Source organism: Corapipo altera, unplaced genomic scaffold, assembly GCF_003945725.1.
Source record: "Corapipo altera isolate COAL_440 unplaced genomic scaffold, ASM394572v1 110, whole genome shotgun sequence".
Classification (NCBI taxonomy): domain Eukaryota; kingdom Metazoa; phylum Chordata; class Aves; order Passeriformes; family Pipridae; genus Corapipo; species Corapipo altera.
This window is the reverse complement of record NW_020884960.1, coordinates 1,751,676-1,771,575: the sequence shown is the minus strand read 5'-3', so window position 1 is coordinate 1,771,575 and position 19,900 is coordinate 1,751,676. Positions and strand designations below refer to the sequence as shown.

Sequence of the window (19,900 nt, the reverse complement as noted above, 5' to 3'; positions counted from 1 at the left end):
CACCTGCAAACACCAAACCAAACCCGCTGTTCCGCAGAGGGGAACTCGGTCCTCAGCTCTCAGCCCCAGAGGGCCTTCACGAGCAACCCACGTCGGAAGGTTATGGGAGAGCAGAGACATCGCTCAGTGGCAATGTCACCGCGTCTCTTGCTGATGGTCCCTCTGGGGTTGGACCCCCCTTGCCCCGTGGTCATAGGTGACACGTCACATGCGAGGCCCCCTGCTACAGGCTGCTTTCAATCAGCGGCGGCACACAGTCTCTCGGGAAGCTCTTCCAGCCTTCTGGAGGAAGGACTAAGAAATCTTGGACCCAGCTCCCCTAGCGACTTGGCCCGAACCGCGAACGCCCCTGGCCTGGGGGGACTGAGACTGCTGCCCCCGCTGTGGATCAAAGGCTAAGGGGAGCCCAGCCCCGGCCGGGCCCCGGGCCAGCCCCCCCCACCGCCCCGCCCGCCCCGGGCCTTGCCCAGCGCTGCCGCCCCTGCGACCCCGCGGGAAGAGCCGCCCTCGGGCCCGGCCCCTTCCGGCGGCCACGCCCGGCCCGGCGCGGTGCGGCTCCGTTGGACCGGCGCGGTGGGCCCGCGATGGCGGTCCCGGCGGAGGCGGTGCCGGGCCGGCAGCGGGCCTTGGCCGTCGGCTCGCCCGTGGACTACATGAGCATCACCAGCTTCCCGCGGCTGCCCGAGGAGGAGCCAGGCGGCGCGGCCGAGAGCAGCCTCCGCGCCCGCAAGGAGGAGGACGCGTTCCTGGGCGAGCAGGACACGGGTGAGGGGCGGCGGCAGCGCCCGCCCGCGGCCCCCGGGCCCCTCCAAGCTCCCCGACCCCGCGCACCGGGCGGGGCTCCCCGGGCTCCCTGTGCCCTGGTCCCGCGGTCACCCTGCAGGGGCGGGCCGGGAACAGCGGGCGCGGAAGGCAGCCAGAGATTCAGGGGTTCGCCACCGAGCATCCCAGGGCAGCCTGGAGTGAGCTCTCTCACAGGCAGCTTGGCCTTCCAGTCTGGACCTCTCGGGTATGGCCTCCTGGGATGCTCCTTGAGCATCCCTCCATCTGGGATGCTCTTTCATCATCCCTCCACCTGGGATGCTCCTTGGGCATCTCTCCACTGGTGGTCGGCTGGAATAAAGTCAGGTGATCCTTTAATCCATGAGAAGACCCTCTGCCTCTTTTTAACTGATTGCTTCCTCCTCTATAGTTGAGAGAAACAGTTCTCCCCCATGTCGAGTTTCTCCCATCAGAATTGCCCTTCATCTTCCGGGGTTGCTTTGCAGTTCAGCTGTCAACATCCAACTCCCCAGGCCCATGTTCGCACCCCTTGCCCTCTGCCCTGTCCCACTGTGCCCACAGGTGAAGCTCCCATTGCCCGTTTTTGCCCTGTGCCCTCTGGTGCCAAAGCCACTGCATACAGGTGTGTGGGAACAGCTCTTCTGGGAGCACTAGGCCTCTTGTCTCACACCCAGAATTCGATATGGTTTTGGCTGTGCTGGTGCCCACAGATGGGGTGGCTGGAGGGGCTCCTACTCTCCTGATGTGGAAACACAGTTGTCCAACACTGTGTTGCAGAAGCTAGCTGTCCTTCTCCATGGCTCAGAGCCCATGGGCGGCTCCGCTCTCTGCTGTCCCCTCTGCAGTGGCTCCAGAGCTGAGGTGCTCCCGGTTCCTGAAAGCGTTGGTTCCCCTGTGAAGCCACATCTCCTTCACAGCCCCCACGAAAGCCAAATGGGGTTTGGTGGCTTGTCTTTCAAAGAGTGGACATTGGTGGTGGGATGGGCACTTGCACATTGGCTGTGCAGGCTGCTCCTGTGCCCCAGTGCTCCCGACCGAGCCCTTCCAGCTGCTCCTGTCCCCAAACCATGGCCCTGCTGTCTCCATACAGCACTGGTGGTCACAGAGACTAAGTGACTAGGGCCACATGAGATGTCTGTGGTGGAGAACGAAGGTGCTTCTGTGTGGTGGCAGGGCTGTGGCCTGCCCTCTCCTATGGTTGCTCCCTGGTGTTCATGTCCCCTCGTGCTGGGCTGGCCTGTCACCAGACCTACAGGAGCAGAGCAGAGGGCCGGTGTCCTAGAGGGACTGAGCAGAGGAGCCCAGCTCACTCCTTGCTGTTGCCCCACTGGTGGGGCTGGGGCCTTGCTTGGAGGTGCCATGGGCTGTATGTGACATCCGTCCCCAATGGCATCCCCTGCTAGGCCTGTGATGGCCCCCACCCAAGGCCACCAACCAGTCCTCCCACTCTGCCCACACACTGCAGGCCCAACTCACTTAGACCAGAGAAGCTGGTGAGGGGCTCAGTGAGTGCTCAGAGGCACAGTCTGGGAAAGCTGAGCATTTCCTCTTTGCACTCCTAAACCACCACAGCATGAATGAGATTAAATTCACCCTGAGGGGATTCCCTGGCTGTGAGGAGTTTACTCCTGCTTGCAGCATCACTGAAACTAAAACTACCTCCCTTCCTGGCCCCAGAAGAGCTGCACCCAGGAAGTCTTGTTAACGTCACAGCAAGGACTGGGCTGGCTGTCCCCATGGTGACAACACCTGCCAGAGCAGACAGAGGCAGGCGGGGTGATGGGGAATGCGGGCTTTCGGGCTCACTCCCTTCTCCCTTTCCAAACCCAGGAAACATCTCCTGTGTGGAGGGACAAGCTTCTCATCTTGTCTTTTCCACTTGGTGCTCCTCTTTTTCCCACCACAGGTGTGCGGGGCACTGCAGCCCATGAAACGATTCATCCAGGAGCCCTGGATGGTGCCCTGAGCCACTTGGTCCTTTCAGTGCCTGGCAGGGATGGGCACGTCCTCACAGCTGCCCCAGCAGCTCCGTGTGCCCAGCAGTGATGGGGGACAGGCAGGGCATGCTCAGGTGTCCTCCTGGCTGTGAAGGTGGCAGCTGACACTCGCAGAGATTCAAGGCACCTTTCAGAGCAAAAGAGAGACTTTTTCATCCTGATGAGCTGTGTTTGCTGCCCAGCAAGCCCCTGCCCCACTGCTTTGCCATCTTGGAACCAGGCGTTGGGGTGAGTGGCTTCATTTCCCAGTGGGCCTCATCCGCCAGAGGAAGCAAGGAATTAAAGCAGAGTCCTTCCTGCCGTCAGAGTGGGTGAATGTCCTGAGGCCTCCAGTTTGCAGGTTTGCTTCTCTCTGCCCTCACCTTTCCATGCTTCCCTAGAGGTATTTTCTGTGCCCAGGCCACGTTTTGCTTTGCCTCTGTTTTGCTCAGGTGCTTTAGCTGAAACACAGCTCTGCATAAAGCTGCTGGATTTTTTTTTTATATCTTAATTTCCTTTTCTTCAGTCCTGCTGCATTTCAGAGACCTCTTTGCAAGTCAGTGCTCAGGACCCCTTCAAGCGGAGCAGTAACTGGGCCCATCACCGAAGACTGATGAATGGACTGAAATGGAGCAAAATTCAGGCAGTTTTTGTCCCTCTTAATCTCTAGGGAAGTCAGTTTGGAATAACTAGAGCTAAACTAAGGGATCAGTAAAATGACCGAAAGCAGCATCTGAGCCAGAAAGGCTCTTGAGAGCTGTGATCAATGGGGAAGGTGATAGCCATGCTGGAAGGGGCTCCATGTAACATTAGCGCTGGGTAAACACTGCAATAAGAGTCCTGAGTTGCTCAATAACTCACACTTGTTTTCTCCCTGCTGCCCACAAAGACCCAGACTCCTTCCTGAAGTCTGCGCGTCTCCAGCGCCTGCCCTCATCCTCCTCGGAGATGGGAAGCCAGGACGTGTCCCCTCTCCAGGAGACCAGCAAGGACCCTTTCTCTGGAGACTGCAGCTGCCGGCAGGATGGGCTGACTGTCATCATCACTGCCTGCCTGACCTTCGCCACGGGCGTCACGGTGGCCCTCATCATGCAGATCTATTTTGGGGACCCTCAGGTAAGACAAAACGCTGGCTTTACAGTTGGGCTTTGGCTGCGAAAATAGGAGAAGCTCCCTAACTTTCCTCCTGTCCACAGTCTGGCAGGGTGAGTGCTGGTGAGCCACAGCCAGCGTCAGCAAGGCCCTAGGTGCTGAGTCTGTACCCCAAATTGTCTCAAAAACTTTTTACTGCACCTAGAGGTTGTACTTGGAGAGCCAAGCTGGGCTCAGTGCCTGCCCAGTGGCCAGGGTGTGGGGGGCTGTTTGGGGGTGCTGCTGAGGTGGAACAGACAGCCCCACTGCCATGACTCCAGCTGAGGTTTGAGCCTGGTGTGAGTGCTTTCCAAAAACAGTCCTTATTTAGACAGTAGGCATCTTGTCCACTTGGAGAGAGTTTTATGGATTATGGGCATAAATGCTCAGGTTCACCTCTGGAAGATCCATCCAGGACCAAGCAGGGAAATAACTGAAAACAGAAGTAAACCTTCTGCTAATGTGTCCCACAGCTCAGTGCTCGACTGCAGAGCAAAGGCAGCATGGCCATGGGCTTGGATCTTCCTGCAGAATATCTGCCAAGTACTACAGCCTGGGAAGGGTCATGGGCAGCCAGTAATCGCCATCACCTTTGTACCACTGGGTTAAAATCAAGCTTTTAAAACATCCTGTAACTGCATTAGCACTGGTGCTGGTTCTGGGGAAGGATGAGAGCAAATTGTGGTACTGAGGGGGATGCTGCATTCTTTGTAGCTATAGTCCCATTCCCAGTGACCACCTCCTGCAACGCAGTGACAGCACTCATTGGTCACCCATTGCTCTTGAGGATTAGTCTGACCTTGCTCTGGGGTTGTGGGAGACGGAGTTGTGGCTTCCCCAGCTTAGCATGTCCACTGTTGTAAGTTGTTTGAGCTGATGGCGTGGCTACACGCAGCTGCCCTGGAGCAGTGGTGTGCCAAGGGACATATGACTACCACCAGCATTTGGAGGGACCTTAAAATGCAGATCAGCCATGACTTTGGCACTGGCCTCAGGCTTCAGGTCCCACATTGCTGGGTGAAGATCTGGGCTGCACTGGCACTGCTCCCTGGGCACAACCGCTCTGCTCTTCCGGCAGCTCTTCCACCGCGGCGCCGTGGTGACGGACGCGGCGCCCTGCACGGCACTGGGCACGAAGGTGCTGGGCAGGCAGGGCTCCTCGGTGGACGCAGCCATCGCCTCAGCCCTCTGCGCAGGCATCGTCAACCCCCACACCTCAGGGCTTGGAGGGTAAGTGTTGGTCACTCACCCTGGGCTGTCACCTCCAGTTGTCCTCAAGGAAATGGTTTCATAGAATCCCAGAATGGGAAGGGACCTTAAAGCTCTTCTCATTCCATCCCTCTGCCGTGGGCAGGGACACCTTTCACTAGACCAGGTTGCTCTAAGCCCTGTTCAACCTGGCCTTGAACACTTCCAAGGATGGGGCAGCCACAGCTTCTCTGGGCAACTATCTTGTGAAAAGTCCCTCTCAGCTGAGAAGTACCTTCATGGCAGCATGAGATCCAGTGTGTAGTACTAGGTCTCTGACATCAGGTGGTGGATCTGTCCTCGTCTGCACAGGGACAGGGCCCCTTCCTGTGCACCTTGTTGACAGTGAAGGACAGAGACCCCCAGGGAGGGAAAAGCTCTGTCTGCCATAGTGGCTGCCAGGAAAGCCCCAGGCTCAAGAGGGCTAACAAGCCCCACTGTGAGTGTGCCAGGAGCTGGCAATGCCCCAGGCTCAGTCCTGGTGCTTTCAGAGCCTGAGTTCTCCCCTCCATAAGCTGTGCTCCTGAGATCGGGGTCCAATACCAGCTCTAGGCAGCTGCCAGGGAGGCATGGCAGTGAGGGATGGCCTTCTTCCAACCCTCATCCCCAGGGTGGCATCCACATGAGCCTTATGCTCCTGGCTCTGCAGGAGGGCTCAGCAGCATTGCATAAACCACAGCCATCTAATACCTGCTCCAGCTGCACCACCCATTGCTGGTGTAAACAAACACTCTCTTTTGTTGCAAAACTGCTCATATTAGAAAGAAAATCCCAGATTGTCCCCACCTGGCATTGGAACAGAGCCAGTAGCTCCCTGGCCAGGCTGGCAGGGACTGATCCAGCCTCACCAAGCTCAGCACAGGGCTGCCTGCATCCCACACTGGCTCTGCCTTGGCTGTCCTGGTGTGTGCTCTGGGGAAGGACAGCAGCATTCCCCACACCAGCTGGGGCTGGTGACCTGCCACAGTGACCTGTCACGCTGGCCCCAGTGGCACTCGCACTCTTCATTTTGGCTCTACGGCAGCAGCTGTTGCAGGAGCAGCCGGTGCCATGCCCTGACCTCCCTCTCGCTGCAGGGGTGGGGTGATGCTGGTCCACGACATCCGGAAGAACAGGAGCTGGGTGATTGACTTCCGTGAGGTGGCTCCCCTGGGCATCCCTCTGGAAGGGGACCTGCAGCAGGACACCAAGGTGAGGACCAGTGTCCCACAGCCACCCTTTCAGGGCAGCTCTCCTCCCTGCAACCCTCAGGCTGGGGGCAGATGCCCAGCAAAGCAACAGGAGGCCTCTTACCATCAGAGTTCCTGGGCCTTACAGACATGGGGAATCCAAGGAAAATATTGCCTTTTCAGCCCCAAAATGCCTGCAGGGCTTGGCGAGTAGAGAGGTATGTCCCTCTGGCAGGGGAGAACCAGGAGAATAAGAGCTCCAAGAAGGAGCATAATCCCAGGTCATCCTGCTGAGTTATTTCTCCTGACCAAACTGGGTTGAGAACGGGATTGAATTTGACTCTTTCCTTCCAAAACCTTTTATTCCCTAATTGTGTTGTTACAGACCTCTTCTTCTCTCGTAACTATGCAGATAGTTCCAAAGCGAGCATGACTTGCATCTCCTTGACTTGCATTTGGGGACCATGTGCTATGTCCTCATGGAAAGAAGACTACTCTTCCTTTTTGTCCTTCCTATTTTACAGCCAGGTCTGCTCGTGGGGGTGCCAGGCATGATACAAGGGATGCACCAGGCACATCAGTTACATGGCAGGTAAGACATGAGGCTGGCACAGGCTGTGCCCTGGGGTCCCCACTGGAGAGCTGGGAGCACACAAGGCCTTGCCATCAGATAATGTTCTCAGCCACCAGTCAAAACCATTAGCTGAGAGGTACTTGGAGGCTTGTGTTGAAAAAGATGTTCATTTTTTGATACTTAATGTACAAAAGAAAGAATTCGCTTGGTCAGGTTTTCTGTAAAGTGAAATTCTGGCTAACAGGACAGATAATAAATGTTCTCTTGGACACAGGCACAGCACATTTCCATGCTTGTCTGTGTATTTTTATTCTCTCCTTAGCTGGATCCTAGGAACTATGGCTGCCCTTAGTGCCCTGTTGGGATAGAGAGGGAGGGATCTAGATTACTTGTTCAGGGCCAGAGCCTGGCTTCAGATTTTGCTCCTGAGATGCCCCTTTCCCCATCCATGTACTGCCATTCCTCTCTGGTGCACATCCTGGAGCACTGAGATGATCCTGTTAAGAAGAAACAACCACTGAAAGCTCAGTGCTCCTTTTGGCCACTGCTGTCCCCACAGCCTGGTCTTTTAAGAGCCCCTGAACATAGAGCTGAACCCTGCACTTGCTCCCCACCACCCTGCCCCACTGTACCCCCAAGGCATGTTTCTCCTTGTCCTTTGGCAGACTCCCGTGGTCCGAGCTGCTGGACCTCGCAGCTGGTGTTGCCCAGAACGGCTTTAATGTCACACATGATTTGGGTGAGTACCTGATGGAAAGCCAAGGGTGACTGCTCAGCACAGGGTGGCCCACTGGCCACTGCGCTGGGGTGTGAGGCAGCTGGGGATATAGGTGGTTATTTATGGGAAATCAAGGCTCTTTGGACCTGGAGATGGATGATGTTGGGAGCTGAGCAATACATAAGCCACGGTCAGAGCACGGTGGCAGCAAAACTGGAGCCTTTTGCTATGGCTGGTCAGAGCCAGGTCAGAGCAGCCCACACTGGGCAGCACCCAGGGTCAGGCAGGGAAGGGCACTGAGGCTTCTTTGTGTTTCCTTTGCAGCTCCAATGGATCCATGATCCAGCCTCCCTCTAGTTTTACAATAGGGCCAGAGGCAGCAGCAAGCCCCCAGCATCCCCAGTGGGTGCACAGTGACTCCAGGTCCCCTGCACCTTCCTGATCCCTACTGTTTCTGGATGTCTTTCCCCTTCTCACCTTCAGCCAAAGCCCTGAGTGAACTGAAGGACCTGAACTACTCTGACCGATTCCGGGAGCTGTTCCTGCCGGATGGGCAGCCCCTCCTGCCTGGCACATTTGTCCGGCGCATGGATCTCGCGGCCATCCTGGAGCTGATGGGGGCAGAAGGGGTGTCAGCCTTCTACAGTGGAAACTTGACCCAGGAGATGATCTCTGAGGTGAGCCAGGACTGTCCCTGTCTCCTACCGGGGTGGGGCTGCCACTTGCACTGCCCAAGGAGAAAAGCCAAGTGTCAGCACAATGATGAGAACAGATGCATGGAACCTCCTTTTTCTTTTCTGTCCCCATCCCTGCAGCGCTGTAAGTGACACACAGGCCATTCCCACAGCCCTCAGAAGTGAAACCTCCGATTCCTCTATAACCAGGAGAGACTGTTTTTTTGAAGGAAAAAAAATTATTTTGAAGGCCCCTCTGGGCTCTGTTAATTTAAGTGGCAACCCCTTTTCCCCCAGAATTAGAGGTGCCCCACTGATGAGAAACAAGTTGTTGTTGTTGTCATTAATGGGACTATAAGATAAAGACTCTAGGAAGATGGTTTAAAAATAAAACTGAGTCATGTGAACAGAGGATTAGACAGGCTTGGTCCCACGTGGGGTTGCCCTAGTTTAACTCTTGTTGTTAGATGTGCTCTGGAAAAAATATCAATGACAAATGAAGCACTTATTCTGTTAAAAAAACCCCCCACAACTTTTATACTTGTGTGGCTGCAGTCAGAGTGGTTGGCAGCACTGTTTTTTCCAACCACTATGGTTCAAGTGATGCATCTTCAGTATCTGGTGAGTAATCTGGAATGGGTTCACTCTGCTCAAGCCTTAGAGATTTGTGAGCTCTGTGTTTGGAAATATACAGTTCACCTGGGCCACAGCACAGGTGAAGGATGAGGAACAGGAAAAGTCCCAAACTTGTAAGCATCTCCTCAGCTAAACCTTGCTTTGTCACCACATTTCCCTGACCTGGGGCTGCTGCAGGGAAACACAAATTCTCTATGGAGGAGCAAGGCCCAGGGTTGCCACACCAAAGACCTTGGCAAGCTCTGGGATTCAGTACACAATTCCAGCTTTGGCTGCAGAGCAAAGTGCTGGCTTCCCACAGGGAAGACATCCATGTGGTGAAATCAAGCACTGCTCCAAAATGCCCCACCCTTTGCTTCCAGGCACAGGTGCAAAAAAGTGCTCTCTGGGGAATTTGAGATGGTGTCTGCAGTGTGTGGCTGACTGGGGCTTCTCCCGTTTCTGTGCCATCCTGCTCCTCCTGCCCTGGTCTCCACTGGCCAGGCTCCAAGGAAGCAGCTCTTGGCACAGGCACCAGTGGCTCAGCACAGCCCTTGGGTTCAACCGGCCTTTTCCCTGAGAAGGAAATGGGGATCTCAAGTAGGAGAGACATCTTTAGCCACTTTGGGTTAGTTTGACATGCTGGCTCCACAACATGCCCTGCATTAGCTTTCCTTGTCCAGTGATTCATCCAGTTCTGCCAGAGAAGGAGTTTTGCTGCCGAGTAAGCTGGCTGGGTTAGAGATCAGAGCACAAACAGGTGGTTTGTTCCTACCTTTTTTTGAATGAGAATCCAAAGGACTTACAGCAGCAACTCACCCCAGCAGAACATCTAACCAGGCTGTGTGGCTTCTCCTGGGTGGAAGAAAGGAGTTGGCCTGTTAGCACCTGTACACTGACAGTGTCACCTCCTTCAGGGCAGGTTAAGATCAGCAGAGTGCAACTCATAGAATCATGGAATCACAGAATATCCTGAGTTGGAAGTGACCTACAAGGATCATCGAGTCCAACTCTTGGCTCTGCATAGGACACCCCAACAATTCCACCATGTGCCTGAGAACGTTGTCCAAATGTTCCATAAGCTCTGGCAGGGTTGGGGCTGTGACCACTGCCCTGGGGATCCTGTTTCTGGTGTCTGACCATCCTCTGATGGTCCTACCTCATCTCCATCATGACTCAACAACAGAAGACCTGCAATGGAGGGAGTCGCCATCTTTACCATGTTCATGAAAATTAACAACCCTAATAAATTGTACCTCTAGGAGAGTCTTACAGGAGGACCAAGGCTACAGCAGACCCACGGTCACCTGAAATAATTTCAAATAGAGTGGGAATTGTGATTTTTTTTAATTGAGATTTCTAGTGATGGCCACCTGCTACACCCAGGTTCCTTCTCTCCTGGATCTATATATGACTCTAAACCTTAACACACTCATGCTTGCCACCCAGGGCAGAGAAGACTGCAGGGCAGTGCCAGTCCCTATCTTCCTGGGCAGGCAGAACATCTTCAGAGCACCCCTGAGGTGGGTGAGCTGCAGAGCCTTCCCACAGTGGTGAATGGTGAGCCAGGCCAACAAGGCCATGAAAGCGCAGATTTGCAGGTTATCCCAAGGAACGTGGCACTTGGCTTGCGAATCTCAATGGTGTTTGTTTGACAGTGAGGTGTGAGTCCCTCTGGCCCAGCATGAGGAGCATAGAGAGCCTTGCCCCAGCCTGCTCAGTGTGTGCTGCTTTACTCTCATGCAGGTCAACAACTATGGTGGAGTCTTGGTGGAGGAAGACTTCAGCAATTACAGTGTCACAGTGGAGGATCCCATCCACACAGTCTATCGAGGTAAACTCTGACCCATTGTCATGCAACTCCAGGTAAATGTTTGCTTCATCTGGCAAGAGGTGCCAACAGTATCTAACAAGAGCTAAAGTTAAAGCTGTGCTCAGGTGTCTGCAGAAAGTCCTTCTACGCAGCTTCCTGCTCTTGCCTGCTGACAGTGATGCATCATGGGTTCAGGAGGTTTTCAGCACTTTGAAATGTTTTTTCCCATGATAGTGACAAATGGTATTTTGATAGTGTTGAAGTGTGAAGGTGCAACATGGTCCATCTTGATGCAATGTCTGCATAAGAAGCTGGATCATAGGCCAGCAGCTACATCTGAAGACAGTTCCAAACTTGAGCTACAAGGGAGAAAAGCTGACTTTATGCAAGAAGTTTCTAAAATGTCTTTCTTTTCTAGCAATCCCTGTATTTACTCTCCTTACAGCTGTAATGTTGCAAACCTGTTTAATACGCAGCCTTTCAGTACTTAAAGGGGGCTTATAAAAACAGGGAACATGACTTTTAACATGGGCAGATAGTGACAGGAGAATGGGGTGGTTTCAAACTAAAAGAGGAGAGGTATAGAAGCAATTCTGTAGTTAGGAAGTAATTCTTCCCTATGAAGTTGGTGAGGCCCTGGCACAGGTTGCCCAGAGAAGCTCTGGCTGCCCCATCTCTGGAAGTGTCCCAAGGCCAGGTTGGAACTGGGCTTGGAGCAACCTGGTCTAGTGGAAGAAGTCCCTACCGATGGCAGGGGGTTGGTGTTGAATGAACTTTAAGGTCCCTTCCTTTCCAACCCAAACCATTTCATGATTCTATCTCTATTTTTCCATACTCAGTCCAGAAACCAAAAGCCAACTAATAAGAGCTGAATCTCAGATGTTAAAAAAGCATTCCTATTTGGGCTTCTTTAATCCTTCATAAAGAAAGAGCAAGATACGACAAGAATGTTCTGAAAAATCCTTCTCAAATCATGTTGCTTTCTGTTATTTCCCCTTGAATCTGGAAGGATTTCCCTGTCCTCAAGGACACTAGCTCAGAGAGTGTTCTAACTGGACAGTATCTGACAAAAGCAGCTTCATTCCTCTCTTCTTCCCTCCACAGGTCACCTTGTTTTCAGCCCCCCACCTCCACATGCAGGTCCTGCACTGATCACAGCACTGAACATCCTCGAGGGCTTTAACATCACAAGTAAAGGATCCAGGGGGAATAACTTGCACTGGATAGCAGAGGTAAGAAGAGGTTCAATAATTGGCTGAATTGCTTGTGCTGCTAGAGAAGAATTTATTTATTCCTTGATTGTACAGAAATGTTCGTAGGCAATTCCCACAGGAGAGCGAGCAAATAGACTGCTAAGGTGTAAAACTGAGTGGTGCTGCTGTCTCAGGGAGGTGCAGTGGCTGAAGTCTCCTGCTCAGCTGAGCTCTTTCTTGCTCAGGCAGAGCTTTTTCAGAACAAACTGTGGCTTTTGCCCACATGCAGTCATCTCTTCAGAATGACCCCACAGCACCTGAGGGTGGTCCCATCTAGTTCCTTCACCTCTTAGCTCCAATGGCCCTGACCATTCCAGAGCACCTAAAGGCACTGAAAGGAGTGCTGCAAGCAAAAGCCTATATGTGGTGATGACAAGGAGAACTGACCCAATACTTCATATTTTAAGAAAATATTTACATTTTTGCCCACCTCACAATCTCTGTGGTACAGAATTTTTCCAGTATTTAGTACTGTCAGCCCTACCAAAACATTGTAGCTTCCCAGGAGGTCAAGCAATTGCTTTGGCACTTGCTCTGTAAGCAGAGTTATGCTCTGAGGTGCTTCACAGATCCACAGCTGGGCTTTATGAGTTGGGAATTTCAATCAAGGATTTAACCACATCCTTGTAGCAGGCAGGACAGCAGGTGCTTGGAATTTATTATTTCTCAGCAAAAAGGTAACAGCTGGAGGTGTTTGTCTCAGTTTAACGAGACAGAAATGTTTCGTTAGGAGGGCAGGATATGGGAAAAACAACCAAGCTGCTCCCTTCGAGTAATTATAACTTTGAAATTAAGGGGCTTCAGTCGAAAGGTGTGGAAAAGAAAAATAACAGCTATTTATTAAAGAAAAAAAATATATATGGGTAACACAACAAAAAACAAGCGACAATCCCGTAACCCAACTTCCACCAAAGCGATTGAGTCCTTTCTGCCCGTCGGCGCAGTTACCGCCGCTCCCGGCAGGGGGCGCTGTTGGACGGAGGGGCGGTGTCGCTCCGTGGCCGGCAGGGGGCGCTGTCCGGCTCCGGCCGCGGGTCCCACACGGAGGCGGCCGAGCGGGCCCAGGGCTCGGGCAGCGGGAGAAGGGAAGGGGCCGCTTCCCGCCCTGGACTCACGCTGGCAAAGGCTGGCTCCGGCTGTGGGTTCCCTTCCTCGTCAAAAGGTGCTGGCTACTGCCGTCACGGGAAAAAAAAAAAGAGGAGGGGAAGGGCGGCCCTTCCCACACAGGCTCCCCCACACTGGCTTTTAGATGAATTCGAGGCAAATCCAACCATGGAGCAGACTCGGGTGCGAAACGGGGTCTTCCTCGAGGACAGAAGAAAACTAGCTGCCCGTCCGAGCAGACGAGCTCCGACCTCGTCCCCACCCCGCGTCCCGAGAGCCGCGGAGAAACCAAGACCCTCCCCCCGAGGGAAAAAGAAAGGAGGAGGAAAAAAAGTCCACCAAACCTGAGTTCTGTCTTGAATCTTGAATCTGGCATGACCTGCAAGCTGAAAGTCAAGTGTGTTTCTGCTCAGCACAGGCTGGCTCAGTTGATGAGCCTCACTCCTTGTGGCTCTCCTATGGCTGTGATGTAATCCTAGGGCTGGATAAACTGTGTCTTTTGAAATTGTATCTTCCCATATTTAATCAACTGGCTTAGGCAGGATTCTGCATGTTTGAGAAACCAGATCCCTTCTTCCTTTCACACCATCATTTCCCAAAATGTGCTGGGACTAATGCTTTCTGCTCAAACACTTTGGATGGCTTACAACTAGGAGCTGGGTAGCAGCTAGTGAGCAGAACAGCTCATTTCTGCTTGGCACTGGTGCTATGCCAGCAGAGCTGGCATCCAGAGGCAATAGTGAGCCTAGGACCTACTGTCCCACTGGGATTCAGTCTGGTCTCTGCTGTTGTGGTGACCACTTGGGAAAGGAAATAGAAAGTAAATGGCATCCTGGTGACCTGTCTGCCAACTGGCAATGAAGCTGAACCACTGAGCTGGGTGTCAGCTCCTGCCAAGTATGTTCCATTTCTGGCTTCCCACTGACAGAGGACAGGGTTAGATGGGATGTTTGGAAGAAATTCTTGGCTGTCACGGTGGTGAGGCCCTGGCACAGGTTGCCCAGAGAAGCTGTGGCTGCCCCATCCCTGGAAGTGTCCAAGGCCAGGTTGGACGGGGCTTGGAGCAACCTGGGCTAGTGGAAGGTGTCCCTGTCCATGGCAGAATTTGGAACAAGATGATCTTTAAGGTCCCTTCCATCCAAACCCATCTGTGATTCTGTGACTGTACAAACACTTCTGGATACACACAGCTCCCACAGCACATTTTGTCTTCCCTTCCATTCCCTCCTCTCCGGTCTCTTCCCCTCCCTCTCCTTTCCCTCCCCCCCCCACCCTCACCTTCTGCTCTCCTCCTTTTCTCTTCTCTTCTCTTTTCTTTCTTTAGACGTTAAAAATAGCCCTGAGTCTAGCGAGCAACCTGGGAGACCCATCTGGTGACATGTCCATCGCTCACACAGCAGAAGGGATGGTGAGGTAGGTCTGAGGTGACTGGCACAGTGACAGTTGCAAGATGTGTGGTTGATATAATTTCTGGGTTTGCTATGCCCTGAGCTTTTTCTGTTTTACTGAGGAAAGGTCAGTCTTTGAGTGCCCTCCCAGGGATCACTCTTCCACAAAGATCACAGCTGATACCCCAGAACTCTGGGGATGGGTCACAGGATGTCCTCACACAGAGGTTTGCTGCATCCAGCTTGAACCTGAGGGTTCCTTCCACTTCCTCACACCTGTAAACATTCCCTCTCAGTGGGTCTGACAAACAGCCATGACCATGGGCATAGGCATGGCCAGAAAAGCTATTTCTGCCTCTCCCTGCCCCACCATAGTGGTCGGTGCCTTGCAGAACACCCAGATGTGTGGGAGAGACCAGGCCTGGGGTTTCAGCCTAGCCTCCCACCTCAGAGCCAGGTTTAGCCATGGTTGGTGGCCAGAGCTGGTCCTGACTTGTCCTCCTCCTGAGTGCTAGCGTTCAGCTAGGAGTGCCACCTTGTCCTTTGGGGGGGGATTTACTTCTGATGAGGGTAAACACGGGTAGACAGAGCCTTTGAAGGTCCACGGCATTGCCTCTCTGTGCATACTGAGCCAGCTTGTCTCCTTCTATGGGGTGAACCAAAGGAGCTCCTGTCCCAGTGCAGCCCCTCAGGGAACACTGCAGTACACACTGTGTAGATGTACCCTGCAGAGAGACCAGGAGATGTCCAGCTTCCCAGGCTCATGGCTTGCTTCCTTCTCTCCCTCCCTCCTTGCTGAAGTAAATCAGAAGCTAATTCCCTACGCCAGCTGATTAATGACTCCCAGTCCTTCCCATCTGATCTCCACATTCCTCACTTCTCCGTGGAGAGCGGCCCCGCTGCCAGCCAGGTCCTTGTCATGGGGCCCGACGACTTCATCGTCACAGTTGTGAGGTAAAGGATTTACTTCTTCCCTCCACAGTGTGCTCAGGGGGCGGGAGCAGGGAGAAGAAACCGGGTTCAACGGGACAGGATGGGACCAGCCCTGGAGCAGCTTGGCTGTTTTGTCTCACTCAGTCCTGCAACAGAGCAGTGGGGTGGAGATGTGTGGGGTGGTGCTGCTCTGCCTCGTGCAATCCTGTAGCCTTCTGACATTGAAACAGGGCTGGAGGGGCCTGAATCTGCTGGGGAAGAAGTGATGGCCAAATTTGAGGATGATGTGGGCATGGAGGCAGATCCATCACATCAAGGGGAATCCTTAAACACAGGGAGAGACAGAGCTGCTATGGCCCACATGGTTCCTACTCCTAAGTACATGGAAACTGTTACTCCTCACATCTAACCAGTCCTAAAGAACCACCAAAGAGTCTCTGTCAAGCCAAGATGAGATGGAAAGTTGGAGCCCTAAAAACCTCAAGGTGTACAAAAATCTCTGGGATGATTTTTACAAGACTTCTTTGTGTTTCTTTTCAGTTCTTTGAATCGTCCCTTTGGCAGTGGAATCATAACACCCTCTGGAATCCTCCTCAACAGCCAGATGTTGGACTTCTCCTGGCAAAACAAAACAATGAACCACTCCATTTCCAGGCCGGTAATGAATGACATGACAAATTCTTTATTTGGGCTACCTGCATATTTTTTTTTTTCAATTTTATTCTCATCTTCACAACAGGGAGCCTATTTAATGCCTTACTGATAACTGAGAGACAATAGTCTGTAGAAAGCTGCCGTTTTTCACTACATGAGTACTGAAAGAGGAAACAGAAGGCTCCATGTGTATCAGTTAGTTATCATTACAAGGCAATTTTATCAAGCGATAGTTACCTATTTTCCCTGCTGTCCAGATGTACTTTAAGCAACTGTGTGCACTTAATGAATTCATGAATTTTTGCTCTGCAGGTTAAAAAGTAACATATAGCAGCAAAAAAATCTTCAGGTGTTGGAACAAAACAATTATAGACTGCACTGGTGGCTTTCAGTATTGTAAAACCATCCCACTTTGCTGGGCTTGTACTTTCAAAGTGGGTGACTGGTTCCATGTTCCCTCTGTAAGAGTCAGCTTGTTGACATTTTTGGGGTGTCTTGTCTTCAATTGCAGCAAAATCTCATTCAGCCTCGGAAACGGCCCCTGTCCTTCCTGCTGCCCACCATTGTGAGGCCTTCTGAGGGCATGTGTGGGACGTACCTGTGTCTGGGGGCCAACAACGGGGAGAGAGCCTTGAGCAGCATCGTCCAGGTCAGTCCTGTGTCCTCTTAGAGTAGCTGCTGAGCTCAAGGCTGAGTAGGGTCCCCTCCCACAGTGCAGCCTTTTCCTTCCTAATTGTCCCAGGCTGTACCAAAACTGGTGGCCACAGGACTACCAGATCAATCTTTGATGCCACCACTTCCACACTTTCCTGGTGGCACCACTCATAGTTGTAGAGGAGAAGCATTTTGGCAAAATCTGTAATGGTTTTTGTCATTCGTATCTGTTCAAAGCTCGTCTTAAGGATCATTAAGAAAAAAAGGGACACTTTGTATTCAGAGAGTTGCAGGAAACTGGCACCCTTTAGCTCTTTTCCTTATGAAAAGTTCCTTTTAGTGCATTCCTGACTGAATTCCTCCCTGCTCAACACTTGCTATAAATTGGGCAGCTCCTCTTAATTTATGATTTGTAATGAGGTGAAGTATTTGCCAATAGCTTGATTGCATGTACAACATTTTTTTTTAGCTAAAAAGAAAGGCACAAGAACAGCTCCCAGTTTTCTTACCTTTTAGAAAGCATTATTCAGAGCAAAACCAAAGCCAAGCATCGCTTCCTGGTGCTTTGTTTGGAGAAGGCACATGCTGAGCTTTTGGCTGTAAGAAACACTTATTTACAGATTATGTCATGTTCCAGACACACAACTCTGCTAGTTTGGCAGGAACTATGTGACAAAAAGCCCATGCAATCCTGAAAATTTCCTACTTTTCCACCAACAACATACAGGCCCTATTTCAAGGACCTCTTAGTGTGTGCATGCAGTTTGTTAAATGGTTGAAAATCTTCTTTGCCTGCTGCATCTGCAGTTGTTGGAGCCACCAAATTGTGGGATGCTTAGGAAGCTGGCCTCTCCTATTCTTGCCACTTTTTTTTTTTTTTGTTTGTTTGTTTGTTTGTTTTGTTATTGAGGGTATTTTGTTCTCTTGCAGGTTTTGGTAAATGTTTTAACATTTCACAAGAATCTGAGTGAAAGTTTGTCACTTGGTCGACTTCACCCACAGCTTCAGTCCAACACCTTGCAGGTCGACAGTGAGTATGGACAGTGGGTGGGGTGCAGCCTACAAATCCAGTGTGTTTAGGAAAAGGGTAGGATTTTCTTGGCATACTGCTATGGAAGTGCCTCAGCCCAGAGCACAGCTCACTGTGTTCTAGGGTTCCCATGGCTGTAGAGGGTTTTGGGGAAGACAAAAAGCAGAATCCAGCTTCTTCAAAGCCTGGAGCCCTTGCTAAGCTATGTCTTCTCCATCCTGGAAATGCTCCCTGGCTTGTCCAATACCACCAGTCCGAGCTCTTTCAGGTGCTTCTCCCCAGCCCTCCCTCCATCCCTACTCCCTCCTGGTAGCAGCCTTGTTCTATCCTTAAAACCTTTTGGCAATCTGATGCCACTGAGGATACCCAAATAAACACCAGACAGGTTCTGAAAGCTTCCTACACTTTATTACCACTGCCATAAATTATATTCCTTCACTTTCCAGCCCATGTCCCTTAATTCCAGCAACTGGGGAGAAGGCAAGGCTTATGGCAAGGTTTGTGGCTTGACAGTGCTGGAAGTGCAGCATCAGTGCTGGCACTCTGAGACTGTACTGTCAGCTCTTGTCCTTGATATTGCAAGTCTTGGTCTATTTGATGTTTTTCACACAGCCTGGTACTAATCAGAGCAAACCATAAGGGAAATTTGGTTCTTATTTCACACTAAATAGCCAAAGTTTCTGGGCTTTCCCATTTTAGAGGAAAATCTAAAAGGGGTCTGTCTAGTGTGACCTGCAGACTTGAAAACTAGGATGTAATTAAAACAAATTCAAAACTTCAGAACATCCTAATTTGTGGGTTTGGACATTTTGACATCAATAAGGTACATATTAAGACACATGTGCAATGTATAGAGCTTAAATACCAGTGGGGTTTCTGTGTGCCTGCTCGGTTTTGTCCAGCTGGATCCCCAGCTCCATGACCTCGCACACTTCTATTCATACAGAAATTACAAACCATCAAATTAACAAAACAGAAGCAGAAGAGCAGCAGCCTAAGGTAGATGCCTGGAAGATTAAGAAATGTGTGCAGGGCAAGTTGGAAGGATTAGCACACAGTTTATCATTTGACAACTTGTTTTACTGTCATTTGGTTTCAGCTGCCTTGCATTTTATTTTGACTAAAAATTGTTAATATTCTTATTTGTAACTCAGAGTGGGCAGTGGGCATTGTCTCCTGTTCTCTAAGAATAACTACATTTGTTGCCAACAATATGTTTTCCCCTTTTTCCAAAGAGGAGAATCTTCCACATCCTTAAATGGTCTTGCAGATCCTGTCACACCCCATGGTGTGACAAAGCAGTGGCCCCTTGGCTTGCCCGGCTGGAACCTTCTGAAGGGGCTGCAGGCAGGTTGCCCCCCACACCAGATCCCAGCAGGGTTAGACAGAGCTTCGCATCACAGGCAAAGCTGATTGCAGTTTAAAACTCCCCTTTTAAAATCCCTACAGGTGAGTTTCCTGAAGAAGATATAGAATTTCTTGTAGCCAGGGGCCACCAGGTGGATAAAGTCCCAGTGGTCTCTGTAGTTCACGGAGCCAGGAGAACCAACAGTTTCATCATTGGCCTGAAGGACCCCAGGAGTGCAGATGCTGCTGGAGCCACAATATTGTAGCACCTCCCAGGTGACCTGTTGTCTGAACAATGCTGACACACACCAACCCAAGTGATGTGCATGTTCTGAAGTGGCCTCTTCTCCAGCCCTGGGGGAGCCCCACCCAGACGTTCTGCACTCACCACCCCAGGCGGCACTAGGGAAGTCAGCAGCACCAACATGCAGCTCCCTGCTCTTGGTTTTGGTTTTTTTTTCATTTATTTGCATTGCAAGCAGCCCAGTCCTTGGTACAGGAATGCCAGGAGCACACTTTTCTTTTGGGAGAATCTTGCTAATAATTTCAGTCTTTCCAAAGCCAAGTTCTAGAACGTTAGCAAAGGAAAAAACAGTTGATGATGATGATGATGATGATGATGATGATGATGATGATGATGATGATGATGATGATGATGATGATGATGATATCTTCACTTCCCTATCTTTCCCAGAGCAATGGTTTTCAACAGCTCTAACAAATTCTTCCTCTAACAACTTGTACACCCCCCAACGGTTTTCTTACAGAGGTTCAGCCTCCTCCGTGGTAAATTTGAGCTTAGTGGTAATGGGCTTAATTTTCTTTGACACCTTTTG

General features: G+C 51.5%; 1 protein-coding gene across 2 annotated transcripts; it reads left to right on the top strand.

Moving 5' to 3' along the window:
* Positions 1-569: 569 nt before the first annotated feature.
* On the top strand, positions 570-19,657 carry GGT7 (gamma-glutamyltransferase 7). 2 transcript variants are annotated; one of them, XM_027664049.1, is made up of 15 exons: positions 570-765; positions 3,649-3,875; positions 4,969-5,120; positions 6,215-6,329; positions 6,832-6,899; positions 7,547-7,620; positions 8,083-8,276; positions 10,635-10,722; positions 11,806-11,933; positions 14,383-14,471; positions 15,248-15,400; positions 15,920-16,037; positions 16,545-16,682; positions 17,618-17,717; positions 19,167-19,657. In XM_027664049.1, the coding sequence occupies exons 1-15, from the start codon at positions 585-587 to the stop codon at positions 19,328-19,330; spliced, it is 1,989 nt and encodes a 662-aa protein (XP_027519850.1). In that variant the 5' UTR covers positions 570-584; the 3' UTR covers positions 19,331-19,657. The 2 variants fall into 2 exon arrangements, with proteins under 2 accessions (XP_027519850.1, XP_027519851.1); XM_027664050.1 differs by lacking the exon at positions 570-765 and adding an exon at positions 3,212-3,405.
* The last annotated feature ends 243 nt before the right edge of the window (positions 19,658-19,900 follow it).